This window comes from Oncorhynchus keta, chromosome 21 (assembly GCF_023373465.1).
Source record: "Oncorhynchus keta strain PuntledgeMale-10-30-2019 chromosome 21, Oket_V2, whole genome shotgun sequence".
Classification (NCBI taxonomy): domain Eukaryota; kingdom Metazoa; phylum Chordata; class Actinopteri; order Salmoniformes; family Salmonidae; genus Oncorhynchus; species Oncorhynchus keta.
Window position 1 is genome coordinate 1,502,222 of NC_068441.1, and position 22,728 is coordinate 1,524,949.

The following is a 22,728-nucleotide window of genomic DNA, read 5'->3' on the forward strand; positions in this document are numbered from 1 at the left end:
GAGGACAAAGAATGCTGAGTTGCATCCAAAGAACACCATACCTACTGTGAAGCATGGGGGTGGAAACATCATGCTTTGGGGCTGTTTTTCTGCAAAGGGACCAGGATGACTGATCCGTGTTAAGGAAAGAATGAATGGGGCCATGTATCTTGCGATTTTGAGTGAAAACCTCCTTCCATCAGCAAGGGCATTGAAGATGAAACGTGGTTGGGTCTTTCAGCATGACAATGATCCCAAACACACCGCCCGGGCAACGAAGGAGTGGCTTCGTAAGAAGCATTTCAAGGTCCTGGAGTGGCCTAGCCAGTCTCCAGATCTCAACCCCATAGAAAATCTTTGGAGGGAGTTGAAAGTCTGTGTTGCCCAGCAACAGCCCCAAGACATCACTGCTCTAGAGGAGATCTGCATGGAGGAATGGGCCAAAATACCAGCAACAGTGTGTGAAAACCTTGTGAAGACTTACAGAAAACGTTTGACCTCTGTCATTGCCAACAAAGGGATATAACAAAGTATTGAGATACACTTTTGTTATTGACCAAATACTTATTTTCCACCATAATTTGCAAAGAAATTCATAAAAAATCCTACAATGTGATTTTCTGGATTTTTTTTCTCATTTTGTCTGTCATAGTTGAGTAAGTGTACCTATGATGAAAATTACTGGCCTCTCTCATCTTTTTAAGTGGGAGAACTTGCACAATTGGTGGCTGACTAAATACTTTTTTGCCCCACTGTATGTGAATTGTGAATAATGAAAAAGCATGATGCCAAAAACCAAATTCTTCAAAGCTCTCTCAGTATTAAAACCCCTTGATTCATAGGCTACTTGGCTAATGGCCGAGATAATAAGACGAACCTATGCAATGCTGATAAACCAGCCTTGATTAAGGGAAGGGTAGGCTGTGCTTTGTTTTGAATTTTTAAAAAAATCTGGGCAAAACTATACATTTTGTAATGTTTCTACATTTGAGATTCACTGGTACAAAAGGCACACATCTCTCTTCCATGGGCACTGTGCATCATGGCTGGTTAGGCTGCGCTTCCGCTATCCAAATCCATGCCATAATCAACTGCGTTACCCTATAAGACCAGCTGTTTTTTGTGTAACTTCCCATTAGTGCTGCATCAAATTGTTACTTTTGCGCTTGTTTTACCTCAAATATTGCCACCCCTCCCACCTTAGCGCAAGCGAGCTGATGAGACCAATATATTTTTGAACCTGGCGTTAGGGCTGGAAAATGCCAGTGTGCAGGTTTTTACATGACAAAATTGGCACTTGTGCCTCAGCGTCAGCTGAAAATAGAGCCCTGGGATTGATCAGATCTTCTGGAGTCAGTGATTTTCATTTTCAATGAGTTATCAGAATACCTCTTTAAATTCCTTCTTCTAGGATACTCTAGCATCCATTTTAGGTAGGCCTACCCCATCTGCAGAATTCCTGCCATACTCACTGTATCCATGGAAACTATGATCAGTGCGTGGGAGGAGAGACTTACCCAGAGTGTGTAGCCTAGCCTTCATCTGGTGTGTGTGTGTGTGAGGGGGTGTGTGTGATGGAACAATGGCAGGAAGACAGTTGGTTTGTTTTACTGGCCTCAGTGCTCACATACAACACGAGGTCTGACTGACTGAAGTGTCTGCAGAGAAATCAAGAGGGAAATGAAAACAAAAACAGGATGCTGGAAAGAATTCTATCTGTCCAGTTGAAAAAGATAGATTATTCTATAGGCCAACTGTACGGTGTTCAGAGTTACTGTAGGCTCATATAGCACATCTGTTTTGTGTTGTATATGACCTTCAGATAATGGTACTTTTGAATTAATAAAAGTGTGTTTATGATATATAAAAAATGACATTGTATTATTTTATTATATACTATGGTAGTAGTACGCTACCCTCACAACAACAATTACATAGTATTGTAATCAATATTTCAAAATCAAATAGTTATTCTATAGCCTTTTAATATATGAATATGTTTAAAATGAATCGATGTCATATTTCTTTACTTTGAGTTGAGATATGAAATTATCTTAGACCTGATAGGCTGCACCACTCTTGAGTATTTCATGATTCTGATTTTTTTTTCAAGTCATTTCCATGGAATGCACAACCATAGCTGAAGAAATGCACAGAGAGGCAATCCTCCAGCAATCCTCAACGCTACAACACATTGGAAGGGGGGGGGGGGTTGTTTTTCACCCATACTGTAACTGTAGTGATGACATCGCAAGCAAGGTTGACTAGGATAACGTGCATGGCAGCAGCCCCATACCATCTGTTACGTTCTACAGCATCATTTCATTGCTGTCAGATCCTGTCACTTCGCCATTACCGACATACACTACCCATATTAACCAGAGACCGAGTCGGAGCTTCACACAGGAGGTTTGAATGTTTCTTTAAAAAGGTAAGAATGATACAGACTAGCCTATTTATTAGCCTATGTCTTAATTCCACTTCATTCCAATAGTTTATCACTTCATAATTTCACAGCATGTTTTTAAGCGACGTGCATTCATTTTAGAGTTCAAATGTGCATTTTGCAGTTGTGTTTCTGTAATCCTGTGTCTTGTCGTGCAAAGGGTTGCAGGTTGCTAGGGTGTTGAGACCTGTTGCTATGGGCGCATCATGCTCAAGTGCCTGTAGCATAGGCTGCTACACACTGCAGCAAACGTGTTTGACTGTTACACTGCCATTTTCCATAAGCACTGCTGTGTCTACTGCTAGCTAGCATGAGGACGAAAAGGCAGTTTTCCGGGAAAACTGGCACTATTTCAATCTTCTCGATGTATCAGTGTGGATAAGGGTCAAATGTGGAGTACAGTGGCAGATCGCATCCCTGCAATGAGGTATGTTTCCCGACCCATGTCACGCACCAGCCCCACGGTGTCTTGATGTAACCGTGACTGTGTTCAGACCCCAGTGCAGCTCAGTGTAAACAAGTGTAGCGGTAGGGTCGGTATCTTCTGGTGAATCTGTTGAATCAGCCTTTGTTATATCCTATATGCCTATTGTAAGGGTAGCCGGGGGGGGCTCGGTTTTTAATCCTATTTAACAGGAAACAAGCAATTCATGAAGGAAAATGAAGAGTTCTAAATATATAGGTCACCAGCATCATCTCATCTCTCGTTTCATAATGGGCCACGTGGACACATGTAGACTTCATGGAGTTTATTTTTATTTTTTTACACACGTTTAAAACGGGAGCTGGATCAAATAACGTATGCATACGTAACACATAGATTAAAAGGGATGTCCACTCACTGTTTTGCCGCACCCAAACTTGATATTTTAATGAAGCTATCTCAAAAGGAGATAGAGATATCCCAATTCCTGTGATAGTTTTTAATGTTTCTAGTGTTGTTGATCCAGTCATCTGCTCAGTGGACAGAAGATTCCCTGGCGACACTTTCTCACTCCTCTCTCTCTCGTTCTCTCTGATTGGATTGAAGAGGTCAGCTACCTCAAACCCTGATCGGATCAACCTCAGGCCCTTCTGGCCTTTCAGGATCTCTTGCACACCTGGGGATCATGATCTGAATTATAGTAGGCTACAATCCCATAGGCTACATTATGTTGTCACTCTCACAATTCAAGTTACACACTTGGGGGTGCCCAACATCTACTGGGGATGGTCAAACTTTTTTAATCAACCTACATTGATATTTCAATTATTTTAGGGGAGACCTGATTTGTTATGGGGGTGCCTATGATGTAAGGCTTCCTCTATGATCCCTGAAGAAAATATCACATGCTCCACCTGCACTGAATAAATTCCACATTGTGTGTGAGTGATGAAGACCATTGTAATGCAGGGCAGTGGGTCTACTATACCTCTAATTACAGGTAGGCTATGGGTAGTGACAGTGGTGCGGTGTAATCCACTTGGCTCCATATGGCGTGAAGGGCGGGGAAGGGAGGGATAGTTTACAAGAAGGGCTTTCATTGCTCGTTGTCGTAAACTCCAGTCAGATTATCTGACCAACAGGGAGGGAGAGTGGTTGGGTTGGGAGGAACGGCATGGCATAGACAGCAGGTGTTTACAATGGGACAGTGTTACTGTGTGTGATGCTTTGCTGCAGAATGTGTACGTCAGACATGTGTGGTTGGTTATATATTGTATTAATGTCAGGACAGGGATTGGGAGAGGATCGGATCATCTCAAGTGAACACACTAATTAATACACTACACCCAGGAAACGAAAGATGTGGGGTTGAAGCTACAGGTCTAGGACGCAAGGAAACTGATCACCATAGGTGAACCAGTTAAAGCATTTACAACCAGGAAATGAGTAGAGCACGACCGGTATTTTTTTTTTTTTTTTGGGGGTCCAATACTGATTCCGATTTTTGAGGGGGACAGCATTTACAGATACAGATATACAGCTGGGAAATGGAAAAAGTGGCATTTTCCCAGACGGACTTCTGATCAGTCAGGTGAACTGGATAATACACTACACACAGGATATGACACGTAGTTGGTTGACGCTATGGATCTGTCCGATGCTGAGCAATTATCTGATAGGCATTATCTGATAGGCATGTTAGGCATCGTCTGGCATTGTGTCACATGTGAGTAAGGGCCAAAAGGACAGTTTGAAACCAAAATAAACTCATAAAGGCCATTCCTTTTTCACCTGTGGGAGATGAATGTTACGTTTGGCCTATTCTGGAATTTAGTTTACTGTACCAGTTATGATGTAATATTATGGCCCTAAATGTGTTGGATATGTTTTAAAGAATACACAGGAATCTCTCTGTCTTGTGCAGGCAGGCAGGCAGGCGGCTCAATGTCACCAGGGAACATTGGTGCCGAACCAAAGTGTTTGATGTCAGCCCAGATATTTTATTTTCAGATTGTCAGCTTTCCAGCACGGTTCCAGCCACCTGGTAGTGTGAAAAGGTCAAGTGTTTACCACTGAGCCAGAGTGTGCCATGTGGTGCCTCCTCGGCTGAGTGTCATGGCTTCTACAGATTAGCATCATCTACTCATCACCATCAGGGCCTGGACGAATACACTGCTGCTTTTAAATCCTTTCAGAGAGAGACAAACACATCTCTCTCCTCACTAGCCCTGGCCTGTTACTGACCCTTAGAGGTGAGGTGGGGTGTGAGGTCTTACAAAGCCAGGGGGCCAAGAGAAGATCAGATGAGCAGGGTGCAAAGCTCAACCAGATCTGTCTCCCTCGCTCAGATCACTGTCACATGCCAGCGTCACCAGGGTCAGGTCACCAAGCAACACAAGGCACTCATCATGTTCTGCTCTTCCATGGCTTACCCTAGCTGTTACGGGCTTCTTCCTGGGAAAGAGAGGCAGACCAAAACGCAGCGTGGTTATTTATAAACATCTTTAATAAAGATGATAACTTGAACAATGTATAATACAAAATAAGAAAACGTGGAAAAACGAAACAGCCCTATCTGGTGCAACAAACACAAAGACAGGAACAATCACCCACAAAACTCAACACCAAACAGGCTACCTAAATATGGTTCCCAATCAGAGACTATTACTAACACCTGCCTCTTATTGAAAACCATATTAGGCCAAACACAGAAACAGACAAACTAGACACACAACATAGAATGCCCACTAAGATCACACCCTGACCAACCAAAACATAGAAACATACAAAGCAAACTATGGTAGTACACCCCCCCTGCTGACTGGCGGCTCTGGCGGATCCTGGCTGACTGGCGGCTCCTGGCTGACTGGCGGCACTGGCGGATCCTGGCAGACTGGCGGATCCTGGCAGACTGGCGGATGCTGGCAGACTGGTGGATCCTGGCAGACTGGCGGCACTGGCGGATCCTGGCAGACTGGCGGATCTGGCGGCTCCTTGCAGACTGGCGGCACTGGCGGCTCCTTGAAGACTGGCGGCACTGGCGGCTCCTTGAAGACTGGCGGCACTGGCGGCTCCTTGAAGACTGGCGGCTCCTTGCAGACTGGCGGCACTGGCGGCTCCTTGCAGACTGGCGGCACTGGCGGCTCCTTGCAGACTGGCGGCACTGGCGGCTCCTTGCAGACTGGCGGCACTGGCGGCTCCTTGCAGACTGGCGGCACTGGCGGCTCCTTGCAGACTGGCGGCACTGGCGGCTCCTTGCAGACTGGCGGCACTGGCGGCTCCTTGCAGACTGGCGGCACTGGCGGCTCCTTGCAGACGGGCAGCTCAGGTGGCGCTGGGCAGACTGGAGACTCCGGCAGCGCTGGAGAGGAGGAAAGCTCTGGCAACGCTGGAGAGGTGGGCAACGCTGGAGAGGTGGGAGACTCCGGCAACGCTGGAGAGGTGGGAGACTCCGGCAACGCTGGAGAGGTGGGAGACTCCGGCAACGCTGGAGAGGTGGGAGACTCCGGCAACGCTGGAGAGGTGGGAGACTCCGGCAACGCTGGAGAGGTGGGAGACTCCGGCAACGCTGGAGAGGTGGGAGACTCCGGCAACGCTGCTTGGTCCTGTTGTGGTGGGTGATTCTGTTACGGGCTTCTTCCTGGGAAGGAGAGGCGGACCAAAACGCAGCGTGGTTATTTATAAACATCTTTAATAAAGATGATAACTTGAACAATGTATAATACAAAATAAGAACACGTGGAAAAACGAAACAGCCCTATCTGGTGCAACAAACACAAAGACAGGAACAATCACCCACAAAACCCAACACCAAACAGGCTACCTAAATATGGTTCCCAATCGGAGACAATGACTAACACCTGCCTCTGATTGAGAACCATATCAGGCCAAACACAGAAACAGACAAACTAGACACACAACATAGAATGCCCACTCAGATCACACCCTGACCAACCAAACATAGAAACATACAAAGCAAACTATGGTCAGGGTGTGACACTAGCTAACTGTCTGTTGCTTTAAACAAGTTGGGACAAAAGCACCACACCTGACATCTTAGAATTTTCCCCACATCACCTGACTAGCAATTTAGACCAATAAGATAAACAATTGTGAATGCACACGAGGTGTGATACCAGGTAGGGGCGGTGATATATTCAGATTCGCCTAGGGAAGACTGCTCAGAACTATGTAATCAGCCCCGAGTCGGTTATTTGGTGTAAATCTACTTTAAGGCTAAGGAGGATTCCCAGGAGAGAAAGGGCTTGGTGTAGGCCTTGCAGGGAGACAATAGGAGGGAAAGGAGTGAGATGATGGGATGGAGGAGAAAGAAGAGAAATATGGCGTGAAAGGAGGGAGGTATGGAGGCATTGGCCAGGAGGTGAAAGCCTCAGGGTGTCCTCATAATCGGTGGTGATCTGAGCTGGTTATACAATGCATTCGGAAATTATTCAGGCCCCTTGACTTTTCCACATTTTGTTACATTACAGCCTTATTCTAAAATGTATTGAATCGTCCCCCCCGCCCTCATCAATCTACACACAATACCCCCTAATGACAAAGCAAAAACAGGTTTGTATACATTTTTGCAAATATATTTTAAAAAATATAACTGAAATATCACATTTATATAAATATTCAGACACTTTACTCAGTACTTTGTTGAAGCACTTTTGGCAGCGATTACATCTTTGAGTCTTCTTGGGTATGACGCAACAAGCTTGGAACACATGTATTAGGGTAGTTTATCCCATTCTTCTCTGCAGTTCCTCTCAAGCTCTGTCCGTTTGGATAGGGAGTGTCGCTGCAGAGCTATTTTCAGGTCTCTCCAGAGATGTTCGATCAGGATCATGTCTGGGCTCTGGCTGGGCCCCTCAAGGGCATTCAGAGATTTGTCTTGAAGCCACTCCTGTGTTGTCTTGGCTGTTTGCTTAGGGTCGTTGTCCAGTTGGAAAGTGAACCTTTGCCTCAGTCTGAGGTTCTGAGCACTCAGAAGGATTTTTCTGTACTTTGCTCTGTTAATCGTTCCCTCGATCCTGACTAGTCTCCCAGTCAAACCTAGATGATGCTGGGTCAATTATGCGCCACCCTATGGGACTCCCAATCACGGCCGGATGTGATACAGCCTGGAATCGAACCCGGGACTGTAGTGACGCCTCTTGCACTGAGATGCAGTGCCTTAGACCGCTGTGCCACTCAGGAGCCCAGTTTTCATCGGGCCAGAGAATCTTGTTTCTCATGGTCCTTTAGGTGCCTTTTGGCAAACTTCAAGTGGGCTGTCATGTGCCTTTTACTGAGGAGTGGCTTCCATCTGGCCACTCTACCATAAAGGCCTGATTGGTGGAGTGCTGCAGAGATGGCTGTCCTTCTGGAAGATTCTTTCATCTCAACAGAGGAACTCTGGAGCTCTGTCAGAGGGACTATTGGGTTCTTGGTCACCTCCCTGACCAAGGCCCTTCTACCCCGATTGCGCAGTTTGGCTGGGCGGCCAGCTCTAGGAAGAGTCTTGGTGGATCCTAACTTAAGAATGATGGAGGCCACTGTGTTCTTGGGGACCTTCAATGCTGGAGACATTTATGTTACCCTTCCTCAGATCTGTGCCTCAACACAATCCTGTCTCGACCTCAACGGACAATTCCTTCGACCTCATGGCTTGGTTTTGGTCTGACATGCACTGTTAACTGTGGGATCTTATATAGACAGCTGTGTGCCTTTCCAAATCATGTCCAGTCAATTGAATTTACCACAGGTGGACTCCAATCAAGTTGTAGAAACATTTCAATGATGATCAATGGAAACAGGATGCACCTGAGTTCAATTTCGAGTCTCATAGCAAAGGGTCTGAATAATTATGTAAATAAGGTATTTCTGTTTTTGATTTTTTTTATACATTTACAAACATTTATAAAAACCTGTTTTTGCTTTATCATTATGGGGTATTGTGTGTGTGTGTACATTGATGAGGGAAAAAACAATTGAATCAATTTTAGAAAAAAGCTGTAACGTAACACAATGTGGAAAATTTGAAGAGGTCTGAATCCTTTATGAATGCACTGTTGATGGACAAGTGACCGTTTAGGATCCAGGAGGCATGAGGTTGCTGGGCCAGTTGCCCATGGGCGTTTACCTACACTCTTAGAAAAAAGCATTCCAAAAGAGAATGCTGCACGGGGCGGTAGGGTTGTAGTTAAAGCGTTGGACTAGTAACCGGAAGGTTGCAAGTTCAAACCCTTGAGCTGACAAGGTACAAATCTAGCGTTCTGCCCCTGAACAGACAGTTAACCAACTGTTCCTAGGCCTTCATTGAAAATAAGAATTTGTTCTTAACTGACTTGCCTGGTTAAATAAAAATGTTTCTTTTTTCAAAAGAGAACCACTGGCATGATGTCAGCTGGTCCTTTTGTGGCAGGGCTGAAATGCAGTGGAAATGTTTTTTTTTGGGGGGTCAGTTCATTTGCAAGGCAAAGAGGGACTTTTCAATTAATTGCAATTCATCTGATCACTCTTCATAACATTCTGGAGTATATGCAAATTGCAATAATACAAACTGAGGCAGCAGACTTAAAATGAACTTTTGTGTCATTCTCAAAACTTTTGGCCACAACTGTAATTGCTAAAATATACTTAACTATCAAAAGGAAATTATTTCAAATTCCTTATATTAAAGCAAACCAGACGGCACCATTTTCTTTTTTTAAATTTATTTACGGATAGCCAGGGGCTCGCTGCAAAACTCGGACATCATTTTCAAACGAAGCATGTGGTTAGAATATTGGCCTGTTGGAAACTACAACTCCCTACTAAACTCAGCAAAAAAAGAAACGTCCTCTCACTGTCAACTGCGTTTATTTTCAGCAAACTTAACATGTGTAAATATTTGTATCGGCATCAGATTCAACAAATGAGACACAAACTGAACAAGTTCCACAGACATGTGACTAACAGAAATAGAATGTGTCCCTGAACAAAAGTGGAGGGTCAAAATAACAGTCAGTATCTGGTGTGGCCACCAGCTGCATGAAGTACTGCAGTGCATCTCCTCATGGACTGCACCAGATTTGCCAGTTCTTGCTGTGAGATGTTACCCCACTCTTCCACCAAGGCACCTGCAAGTTCCCGGACATTTCTGGGGGAATGGCCCTAGCCCTCACGCTCCTATCCAACAGGTCCCAGACGTGCCCAATGGGATTGAGATCTGGACTCTTCGCTGGCCATGGCAGAACACTGACATTCCTGTCTTGCAGGAAATCACGCACAGGAAATCATGCCTCCTCATGCCAGGATGAGCTTGCAGGAGGGTACCACATGAGGGAGGAGGATGTCTTCCTGGTTATGCACAGTGTTGTGATTGCCTGCAATGACAACAAGCTCAGTCCGATGATGCTGTGGCACACCGCCGCAGACCCTGACCACCCTCCACCCCGAATCGATCCCTCTCCAAGAGTACAGGCCTTGGTGTAACGCTCATTCCTTCAACGATAAACGCGAATCCGACCATCACGAGACAAAACCGCGTCTCGTCAATGAAGAGCACTTTTGTCAGTCCTGTCTGGTCCAATGACGGTGGGTTTGTGCCCATAGGCAACACTGTTGCCGGTAATGTCTGGTGAAGACCTGCCTTACAACAGGCATACAAGCCCTCAGTCCAGCCTCTCTCAGCCTATTGCAGACAGTCTGAGCACTGGTGGAGGGATTGTGCGTTCCTGGTGTAACTCGGGCAGTAGTTGTTGCCATCCTGTACCTGTCCCGCAGGTGAGATGTTCGGATGTACCGATCCTGTGCAGGTGTTGTTACACGTGCACTGTCTCCCTGTAGTGCTGTCTTAGGCATCTCACAATACAGACATGGCAATTTATTTCCCTGGCCACATCTGCAGTCCTCATGCCTCCTTGCAGCATGCCTAAGGCACGTTCACGCAGATAAGCAGAGACCCTGGGCATCTTTCTTTTTGTGTTTTTCAGATTCAGTAGAAAGTGTCCTAAGTTTTCATAACCGTGACCTTAATTGCCTACCGTCTGTAAGCTGTTAGTGTCTTAATGACCGTTCCACATGTTCATTAATTGTTTATGGTTCATTGAACAAGCATGGGAAACAGTGTTGGATTATCTTTGAAAGACAGGGTCCTGAAAAAGGGATGTTTCTTTTTTTGCTGAGTTTACATCGCACAGCTTGATCTGATTTATCTCTAGAGAAACAGAAAAAAACAGAATGAAATGGAATTCAAATAGTTGAACCGACATCGGTCAATTAGTTATTTAAATAACTACGTTAGGATACATTACATTGGCCTACCAATGTAATAGCGGCCGTGGTACATATAGATCGCATTTGACCCATTCAGTATGATATATTATGTTTGACTGCTTTAGTATGATATGCTATGTTAGGGTAGGGGTTAGGGTTAGGAGTTAGGTTACAAGGTTAAGGGAAGGGTTAGCTAGCATGCTAAGTAGTTGCAAAGTAGCTAAAAAAGTTGCTAATTATCTAAAATGCTAAAGTTATACGCCCACCCATACACCCCAACTAACCATCCTCCTTTCCTCCAAAGAGCCCTCTCATGGCCTCAGAGCTGTCCTTTGAGCTATGAGACAGGATTGTGTCGAGGCACAGATCTGAGGAAGGGTACCAAAAAAATGTCTATGGCTTTGAAGGTCGCCAAGAACACAGTGGCCTCCATCATTCATTTTCACACATACCAACAAATGGCTATGATCATTCTTCAGTGGTCCCTGCAGTGTACACTCAAACCAGTGTGATTAGACTGCTTATTTAGAACTTCCAGTTTCGATTGACGCAACAATCAGCATTTGAGCTGGCCACACTTGTTTTTTCACAGAAACATTTAGCAAAAAACACAGTCCTTACAAAGTTATGTCCAGAATGTGATCAGTTTATTTTTGGATGCAATATTCAGACATTCACAGAAGTAGCTACAGCATAAAACAATCCTCCAAACCGGAAAATGTAGGCTACATTTGTCCTAGCTCTAACTGAGGAAAGATTGTCAAAACACAAGTAGTCATATTTACGATCATTCACTTCCCTTCATTCACTTCCGTAAGTTTACCCCGAAAGATAAGTGAACCATAATTCCTTCACCTCACGTTTACGTGACACCCAGAATGCGTATAACGCCACACATAGCAGGCAAATAACTTAGCATTAGCTCATTATAATCAGTACAAACTAAAAAAGCATTTTACACACATCATAGGTGTCCAATACAATCTATGCAATAATCGGAGTGCATTATTTGTCACCAGTTCTTGAAAACGTGAATAAAACTGTAAATACGCTATGCTACATACATACATACACACACTACCGTTCAAAATTGATGATGAAATTGATCAGAAATATAGTGAAGACATTGTTAATGTTGTAAATGAATATTGTAGCTGGAAACGGCTGATATTTAATGGAATATCTACATAGACGTACAGAGGCCCGTTATCAGCAACCATCACTCCTGTGTTCCAATGGCACGTTGTGTTAGCTCATCCAAGTTTATCATTTTAAAAGGCCGTAACATAACAACGTGGAAAAAGTCAAGGGGTCTGAATACTTTCCGAATGCGCTGTATATCCTGTGTTTTTATGTCAGACAGGTTTTGTTATATTTCAGTGTTCTGTGATGTATACAAAGTGTAATATTTGGATGCAAAAACATTGAATACATTTCTACTCTATATCTGACATGGTACAGGTGTCTTTTTTTTAAAGCCCATAATCATGTGTGTGGGGTGTACTTTTGTTTCAAAGTATATTTGTTTAAGACCCAAGAAACACTCTGCGTGACCCTGATTTAACCCCCTGCCATAAAAGTAACCTACTGTCCATACCAAACACAATTTATCATACTAATTTGAGTGTCCCGGGATTTACATTTACTATGTTACGTCTATCATACGAAATGGATTGGCATGGATTTTTGTCAAATACAATATGTTTTGCTCTGAGACCAGGCTGCATTGGTTAAGACTCAGCTAGGCATGCTGCCCACAACCCGCAGCCCCCCTATCCCAGTAACCATCAGCTCGGCCTTCTCCTTTCCTGTCTCAGGATGCGACGGACAGTGTGACGTCCCACTAACACAGTGAGACCAATGAAACGGTCCCTGTCCTAACTTCCTTGCTGACTGTAATGTGTTTACGGCCTGAGGCGATTACAAGGAAGCAGCTTGCAGAGTGGAGCGAGTGGGGAAGGCCGGGGGGCAGCTGCTGTTTCCTATACTACTACGCTGCAGCAGGCAGCGTTAGCAGCAACAATCACAGCCTGCCTGGGGTAGAAAGGGAGATAGGCAGGATGCCATTGTGGAGAAGTGGCTCCCGGGCCAGGCAGCAAGGCTCAGAAAAAACTAATGGACCACCCAGACCCAAGGCCAGGTAGGCTTATACTTGGCCCTTATAGGCCCTAACCTCAACTCAACTCTGGGTTTATGGGACTGTGCAGCTGGATTATGTAAATTAACTCTCTTCACTCCTTACTGGACATGTAATTGACAGAGATAGTGTTGTCATTCTGAATTAATGGATTACTTCTACCAATGCTCTTATTTTTACTCGGAAGCACAATACATTGTGTGCTGGGTATAGACAAACAGTTCTGAGTACTAATTGATTGATAATGAGCTATGTCGTCAATTTACAACCGATCAGAGCACTAACCAGATCACTTTCTTCACTGAGCCTTTCTTTCCTTTCTTCTTCCTTCCCACGTACTGTGGTGATCACCCTTTGAAAGAAAGTCTCTATCCCAGGTCTGCATTCGTCTGGGTACCGTTATTTTTATTTTTTTGGACATTTGGGAGATGACAGGAGTGGAATGTTATAGCTGAATAGAAACTCCAACCAGGCTAGGTCTGCATGACTTAACTGTTGAATTCTCTAGTACATAAGAGGATTCCAAAGGAATTCAGCTGTTAGGATTAAGAATGTGGCCTAGTAGTCTCTAGTCTGTCAGTGATGAGACGACCGAGTAGATTACTTCATTACTTGACTTGGTAGCCATTGGGTTACTCTGGGTTGTGACAGTATTAACTAGGCTTAAAGTCCATGTTGCAGATCATGGACCTTATCAGATATGTATGTAGTTGGTGCTATACATTAACAAATTCACATGGGTTCTAACTTGAACAATTATTTGTTAGTTTACGATGGAACAATTTATTTTCTGCACATATAAAAACCATGAAGACTGCCGGAAAGCCCCGAACGCAGAACCGTCCTTTTCTATGACTCACACAGTATAGGAATATATTGCCTGTAGCCTTATGTACATGGTAAACTGTAAATGACACTTCACTTTTTTTATATAGATTTGTTTGTGTTTTTGTATGGATTGTTCTACAATATTCACAACATATTGCTACAATTACAGCCTTTATAGAAAGTTAATTCTCTCCACTCTCTCCCCGGTTTTAGCTTGCGGCTATCACTGTCTAACTGGCTAGGTTAAGGATAGTTACTAGTCCATACCGGTGACAAACTTAGCGATGCTATCGACATGTGGCAGTACACAAACACAATCTATCTCACTTACAGTGTATTGCAAGAAATAGCCACAAATTCATTCAGAAATGGAGGAAGAGGATAGCTAGCTCTAGCAAGCTAACGTTATCTGCTGCCTCTTCAACAAGAAGATCCAAAAATAAACTTTCCCATGGATCAAAATTCACAATCAAACCCCTCCAAAGAAAGCCGATCAGGGATTGGTCGATCAGATCCATAGCCAAAGCATCGCATTTCAGTTTAGCCTCCACTCGCAGGCCATACAGCAAACTCCCCCAGAGCCACAGAGCAACCGAATTACCGCAACAGGCAGTCCCCACAAACACCTTGAAAATGACTCTTTCCCATAGGCTTGTGTTATCTATGACAACATCAGCAGTTAGCTACCAACAGCTGGCAGACATGTTTACATTTGGTTAGTTTTATCTGTGTTATTTAGATGGAAGACGTGAGCTAAATGCGGTAGCTCTATACCTAACTAACATTAGCATAGAGGTAGCAAGCTCGCTACCGATCTCTTTCACTTACCAGGTTCACTGAAATCTCATGGGAATATTCCTGTGGTTGTAAACATTGTGCGGGACTTCCTACGGGTAGTTCTGCTCTGAGCTGATTGTATTTATTTTCAAATGCTTCAAGACTGGTTTTCTGACAACAACAAAAAACAAAGCCTAATAATAGCCATTTTCATACCTTTCAAGAAACTACTCTAATGGGTGACCTGATTATGAAAGCATATGTAATATGCTACTTGTGTCACCACTTTCCTGCTTCCATACAATAGGCTGTAAGGTTCATTAAATGTTGAATCAAAATGTAAACATTATCAGCCTAAACTGCTTACACTGCTGTAAGCATTTATCTGATATCAATATTGAAGATAATGTCAAGCTTACATTTGACATACAATGAGGAGAATTTTGATATCAAGCTAGTCTGTTTTTGATAGTCTCAAAACAACACGACCCCCCCCCCCCCTTTCACCTGATGTAGCTGTTGACATCACCTCCTGAAAAAATAGTGTTGTCGGGAGGGGAGAAAGTGAAAGAGGGAGAGAGAGTGAAAGAGGGTAGATGAGATAGGGAGGATGAGGTTCATTAGCAGATAATGCTGGCAGGCCTGTTCACCTGGCTTTCTCAACTATGTCACCGTACACAGGTATGGAGACTATTAATAACCAGGGACCTTCAGGGAATGACGATGTCAATACAGCTATCTTCCTCATGTTGATTTATTGGATTGAGTTTTGTGAATACGCAATTACATGACATTTACATGACATTTACATTTTAGTCTTAGCAGTTTGCCATATCTGCTACAGCAAACCAATTTATGGTCTGTGTGAATGTGGATGGTAAAAAGGAATGATTTGATTTTTATGTACCAATTTAGTGGCAGTTTTTTATTTTATTTTACCTTTATTTAACCAGGCAAGTCAGTTAAGAACACATTCTTATTTTCAATGACAGCCTGGGAACAGTGGGTTAACTGCCTGTTCAGGGGCAGAACGACAGATGTGTACCTTGTCAGCTCGGGGTTTGAACTCGCAACCTTCCGGTTATTAGTCCAACGCTCTAACCACTAGGCTACGCTGCCGCCCCAAGGGCTACTAGTGTCTGATCTTGGTAGGTCTAATCAGGGTGGGGAATTCACTTTTGGTCCAACAGTTGCAGCCAAATGTTTTTCAGAAAATAAATAAGGAATGAAGATAAATCACAGAAAACAAGGTACCCCATCCTGCTTTCACCACTCGAGCATTGAGGTTTCTCTTCCAGAGCTGACACTCTCTCTCTCTCACGCACACATGCACACACACACGCGCGTATGCTTTTAATGCTCTCAAATGCTCTGGGGAACCAGGTAAGAATATATATTATACGAGCCAATGCCAAAATATACCAGCATTTCCCACCTTGGGCCTAATTATCTTGTGAAATGTCAATGTTTCTGTTATCAATAACCTATCAGTTTTGGTGCACTGACATTGTCTTAGTTAGAGTTGATTGTGATGACGGTTTGTTTTGGACTTCAACTGGAGGGAGCTGCAATGTGTGTTTCTGTGAAAGTTGTGTGTGTGTGTGCTTTGTGGGCGGGGGTGTTGCTAATCCACTTTGGCTCTGGATGTGTGGCAGTATAGGAGCCAGGACTACAGGGTTAGGGTGTGTCCAGAGGGAGGGGACAGCTAGCTAGGTGTTGATGACTGATGTGGCGTGGAGGCGTAGCCACCATCGCTCACACATTCCTCTTTCAGTCACCCCACATACCTCTAACTCTACATGCACTTGGCCAGCAAAAGCCCTGGAGCACTGACCAATTTTTGATTCCTAGCGGAAACTGAAGATGGATTGCTATCCTATTCGAAGACTGGTAAAAGCCAGTTGATTCTGCTGTTGGAGACATTTGTTGAGTGGGAGGACATGGGAGGCAGAAAGGAAGTAGTGAGCAAGCTTGCTCCTATGTCCAACTCTTCCAGGCAGTTTCTACCTCACACGCCGCTAAACAGACTCAGGCTCCGACTGACCTGCAGCCCCCTCAGTAGTTTGCGATCCAAATCAAGCTCCCAAGTTACCAACAGGTATGTATGTTTCTGGAGCTGCTGCCTGCTCAGTTAGGGTAGAATCTTAGCTTGAGATCACAGGCTTTACTCAGACTTTGAGTAAATCATGATGTCAATTCTTGAGTAATGGGGCACTTTTGCATACTATATACCCATTCCATGGCACAGTACTGTCTCACTATCAATACGGGTTTCAATTAATCAACAGTAGTTTGCTTATGGTTGGCTGACTGACTGTGGAAGCAGAATGTGTTTGTTGCTGATGATGTTAGCCTATTTTGACTGTAGGACTTAGTTCTGTGGGGCATCATATGCTGTGCACGTTCCACAGGTTGTGGCAGGTTCAGCCTATTTTAGGACAGCACAGATGGTGAGGGAATGGGCTGTGTGTGTACTGCAGATGTTCTGTGGTAAGAGCAGGCCTGATTCTGTTCATATGATTTTGTGTGGAAGGGTATCTGAGCATTAATAGTCAGGCTTACAAAGTTGTGAGGGAAAATACCAGATACACTTTTTAAATTAAAATGATTTGTTCTCTGTTGTGATTTGAGGAACTTAACCTTTCTATTGTATGCCAGAGAAATAGTGTAGGATGCAAAAAAAGAAGCAGAAGAATGATGGAATCAGAAATTGTCCACAAAATGAAAATTTGTATTTTTTTATCCATTCGTTTTGGGACGGTTTTGGGTCTTTCTTTGGGACAACTTGTGAAATATCCTGTTGTAAGAACGGTGAGCCTGTTCTTGGATATCAAGGGATTATCTGTTTATTTCAAAATGATTCTAAGAAGCTTTTTAAAGGGTCACAGAAACTGGCAACACCAGTCAATCCTCCCCTGTATACGGGGCCAGGTTAATGCAGGGGCTTACCGGGGCTGAAACCCCTTGGAACAGGCCCGGAGGGACCCAAGAGGCAGCAAGAAAATAATAATAATAATAATCGTTGAAAATGGGTGATTGTCATCAATGCAAAAGGGTGGCTACTTTGCAGATTTTTAAATAAACAAATCAAAATGTTTTTTATAACACTTTGTTTGGTTATTGCATGATTCCATATGTGTTATTTCACTATTATTCTAAAAGGTAAAAAAAGAGTATAAATAAATAAATAAAAACCCTGGAATGAGTAGGTATGTCCGATTATTTACTGCAACTGCCAATCACAGGAATATTCAGGAGCGCTCTCTCAATGAATGTAGACGGCCTGCTCCTGATGCTGTAGAGAGGAGGTAGGGGGAACAAGTGGGTAACTGAGGGGGGTGCCTTGAGTGGGTAACTGATTTAATAAATAAGATAAAAACAGCATAATATTTTTGACTGGTCAATTGTGTGAGTCAGGGGCTGGGTCCAAGAGGCCCCAAAAATATTTACAGGGGGGGTAAGACTAATATATTTTATTGTCTAGGCTTTAATCTGTATCTGGAATTCATATTGATACACATTATGCCATCACAATCAGTGGATGAATTGATCTAAATGAGAGAAAAGCTTGGTTGGAAAGAGCGCCACAGCGACATCTAGGGGTCCCACACAGTATCACGCCTTCGGGACTATTCTTGAGAACAATGGAAATCTGAGTCTTTGTGTCCAGTCCACGCTCCCTCTTCTACTTCCTTCCCTCCCTCCATGCATCCCTCCTCCAATTTTTTTTTTATCTCTCCATCTCTCTGGAATCTGTATCCTCCCTGTCTCTCTCTCACATTTTATTCTCCTTTCTCTGTTTATCTTCTGATATGTTATTGTTTGTTCCCGTCTATCTGGTTGTCAGGAGCCCCAGTCCCTCCGAGATGAACGGTAAGCCTTGGGCCAGGCCAAGCTACCAGGACCAAGCTGCAGCTGAACACACACAGGACAAATGCACAGCGTCCCACCAGGAACCACAACAACAGCACCCTGACAAACTGTGCCTGGACTCCTTCTGGAGTGAGGTGGAGACCATACGCAGCCAAGATAGCGGTTACATTGACCTTGACACTGACAGCGCCAGTCGAGACTCCAGACACTCTGAAGGTAAGCACAGAGACACAGGACTAGTGTCAGTCAGTCAATGAATTACCTCCATAGGCCTATTGTTATGATGTAAACAATGACAATCGGTTGTTATTTGGTTGCCTGTTGTTTTTGTAGCGAGTTGTGTTCTGCTGAACCATGTGTGTCTGCTATACATGGAGCGACAATATTATGTGCAATACTGCAATGTACTCCCTCTAAAAAATACAGTTTATTCATTCCTCAGACGGTACATGTGTTATGCATGGAGCTGCAAGTTGTAGTATAATATGGACAGTCACATGAGCATGCATGCAAGCACGTATGCACACACAGATGCAAACAGGCAAGCACACACGCGTACAGAAGCATGCCGTATGTATAGTCTCTGTCATGAAGCTGTTATGTGTTTCAGAGGGAGAGCAAGAGGAGCAGTGGCTCCAGGATGCAGGTCTGTCCACTCTGATAAGACAGCAGCAGCAGAGACCAGACAGAGACAGAGACCGGGAACAGGACAGGGAAGACCAGGATGTTGACCAGGCCATCCTTCTGTCAACTCTGACCCGTACGCAGGCAGCAGCCGTCCAGAGGAGGCTTGATTCCTACACCCTGTCCCTGAGGAAGAGGAGCAAACCCCCGCCGCGCGACGTCAGGGACGTCTTTAGCTCATCACCCTCCTCCATCGCTCAGGTCAGACTGACGACTTACTTTCACACTGATATGGTACAGCCTGGAGGCTGTGAGACTATGTGACACATTTTTTTTTTTGGGGGGGTACTGGCTCTGTTCAATCAAGGTGCAATCAAACCGCAGCTTTTCTGTTTCCTGTGCTAACATGTTTCTGTTTCCTGTGATAACATGATGGATTTCCTGTACAAGCAGCTGAAACAAAACAAATACACACATAAAATTCGATGTATTCTTTCAAATCAAATCGTACTTGTCGAATACAACAGGTGAATTGCTTACTTACAAGCCCGTAACCAATGATGCAGTTTAAAGAAAAATAAGTGTTAAGCAAAAAAAGAAATAAAATGTAAACAACAAATAGTTAAAGAACAGCAGTAAAATAACAGTAACGAGGCTATCTACAGGAGGTACCGGTACAGAGTAAATGTGCGGGGCCACCGGTTAGTTGAGGTAATTGAGGTAATATGTACATGTAGGTAGAGTTAAAGTGAATATGCATAGATAATAATTAGAGAGTAGCAGCTGGTTGGGGGGGGGCATGCAAATAGTCTGGGTAGCCATTTGATTAGCTGTTCAGGAGTCTTATGGCTTGGGGGTAGAAGCTGTTAAATTAAGAAGCCTTTTGGAACTAGACTTGGCGCTTCGGTACCACCGTGCGGAAACAGAGAGAACAGTCTATGACTTGGATGGCTGGAGCCTTTGAACATTTTTAGGGCCTTCCTCTGACACCACCTGGTATAAAGGTCCTGGATGGCAGGAAGCTTGGCCCCAGTGATGTACAGAGCCGTACGCATTACCCTCTAAGTGCCTTGCAGTCGGAAGCCGAGCAGTTGCCATACCAGGCAGTGATGCAACTCGATGGTGAGGGAATAGGTTTTGAATAGGTTTTGTCGTGCCCTCTTCATGACTGTCCTGGCGTGCTTGGACCAGAGGTGGGACCAAGTCATTGTTTTACAAGTCACAAGTAAGTCTCAAGTCTTAGCACTCAAGTCCCAAGTCAAGTCCCAAGTCAAGACAGGCAAGTCCGAGTCAAGGCTCAAGTCAAGACCATCAAGTCAAGTCAAGTCCTAAACTTTGAGTTTTGAGTCCTAAACAAGTCATAATGTGCTCTTCACCAAATGTAATACCATTTCATATGTTTAACAAGAGTAATAGCATATTACATTTACGCAAATCATGTACGCTTTTAAAAATATCTATATATTTATTCCTTTTCAAATAAACGTTATATTTCCATGGAAATACATGGGTAGCTATCAGAAAGACCCCCCCACCCCCTCTGTGACATCGAGAGAGGCGTGGTAGGCTGGTTGCATAGAAGTACATCTCCTACAACAGCCTTTGCCGTGTAGAATAGAGAATGGAGTACAGATCTATATATTGCATTTCTATCTGCATGCGGTGCCTCAGATGAAATAAGCCGACGTTCTCCATTCATTATCAATGGAGAAAACTGCGGAGGACAGCAGAGAGGGGAATGGTGGGATTTGTGTGAAGCATAAACACAATCAGAGGTTCAAGCACTCGCTGTAATCAGCAGGTTAGGAAGAGTAGATAACCATTCTAGGAGGCACTATGCCACAAATGTGCTCATTTGATCTTTTCCAGCGCCGAACAGCGTGGTGGCGAGTCAATCTGCAAGTCTAATCTAGGCAAGCAGTGAGGAGCACACATAACAATACAGGCTCCAGACATCACAAGCCAGCAAAAAGAAACTCATGAAACAAGTTACAGTTGCACTGCCACGCACTGCCACGCACAATTTGATTGGCTGCTGTCCGATTCAAACTGTAATCAGTTAATGGAGTTGATGCGCTGCACACTTTTTTTTAATAGCATCATTTTTAATATTTAGGCTCATAAGGCTCAAGTCCATGTCAAGTCACGAGTCATTGGTGTTAAAGTCAAAGTCGAGTTGCAAGACATTATATTTGTGATTCGAATCCAAGTCATGTGACTCGAGTCCACACCTCTGGCTTGGACCATGTTAGTTTGTTGGTGATGTGGACGCCAAGGACCTTGAAGCTCTCAACCTGCTCCACTACAGCTCCGTCGATGAGAATGGGGGCGTGCTCGGTGCTCCTTTTCCTGTAGTCCACAATCATCTCCTTTGTCTTGGTCACATTGAGAGAGAGGTTGTTGTCCTTGCACCACATGGTCAGGTCTCTGACCTCCTCCCTATAGGCTGTCTCGTCGTTGTCGGTGATCAGGCCTACCACTGTTGTGTCGTCTGAAAACTCAATGATGGTGTTGGCGTCGTGCCTGGCCATACAGTCATGTCTGAACAGGGAGTACAGGAGGGGGCTGAGCACGCACCCCTGAGAGGCCCCCTTGTTGAGGAACAGCGTGGCAGATGTGTTGTTACCTACCCTTACCACCTGGGGGTGGCCCGTCAGGAAATCCAGGATCCAGTTGCAGAGGGCAGGTGTTTAGTCCCAGGGTGCTTAGTTTATTGATGAGCTTTGAGGACACTATTGTGTTGAACGCTGAGCTGTAGTCAATGAATAGCATTCTCACATAGGTGTTGCTTTTGTCCAGGTGGGAAAGGGCAGTGTGGAGTGCAATAGAGATTGCATCTGCAGATCTGTTGGGGCGGTATTCAAATTGGAGTGGGTCTAGAGTTTATGGGATAATGGGATAATGGTGTTGATGTGAGCCATGAACAGCCTTTTAAAGCACTTAATGGCTCCAGACGTGCTACGGGTTGGTAGTCATTTAGGCAGGTTACCTTGGTGTTCTTGGGCACAGGGACTACGGTGGTCTGCTTGAAACATGTTGGTATTACAGACTCAGTCAGGCACAGGTTGAAAATGTTAGTGAAGACACTTGTCAATTGGTCAGCGTATGCTCAGAGTACACGTCACGGTAATCCATCTGGCCCTGCGGCCTTGTGAATGTTGACATGTTTAAAGGTCTTTCTCACATTGGCTCTAGAGAGCGTAATCACACAGTTGTCCGCATGCTTCAGTGGTGCTTGCCTCGAAGTGAGCATAGAAGTAATTTAGCTCATCTGGTAAGCTTGTGTCACTGGGCAGCTCGCGGCTCTGCTTCCCTTTGTAGTCTGTAATAGTTTGCAAGTCCTGCCACACCCGATGAGCATCGTAGCCAGTGTAGCACGGTTCAATCTTAGTCCTG

General features: G+C 44.3%; 1 protein-coding gene across 2 annotated transcripts in view; it reads left to right on the forward strand.

Annotated features, from left to right (window-relative positions):
* The first annotated feature begins 2,277 nt into the window (after positions 1-2,277).
* Positions 2,278-22,728, forward strand: part of LOC118399826 (rho GTPase-activating protein 40) — a 49,682-nt gene continuing 29,231 nt past the window's right edge. Inside the window, exons 1-3 of one of the 2 annotated variants that reach the window (XM_052473211.1) lie at positions 2,278-2,410; positions 18,683-18,924; positions 19,319-19,593. In XM_052473211.1, coding sequence (XP_052329171.1) covers positions 18,702-18,924; positions 19,319-19,593 — 498 coding nt within the window. In that variant the 5' untranslated portion in view covers positions 2,278-2,410; positions 18,683-18,701. Of the gene's footprint in view, positions 2,411-13,022; positions 13,234-18,682; positions 18,925-19,318; positions 19,594-22,728 lie in introns of those variants that run through there. The other variant, XM_052473210.1, reaches the window with a different exon arrangement.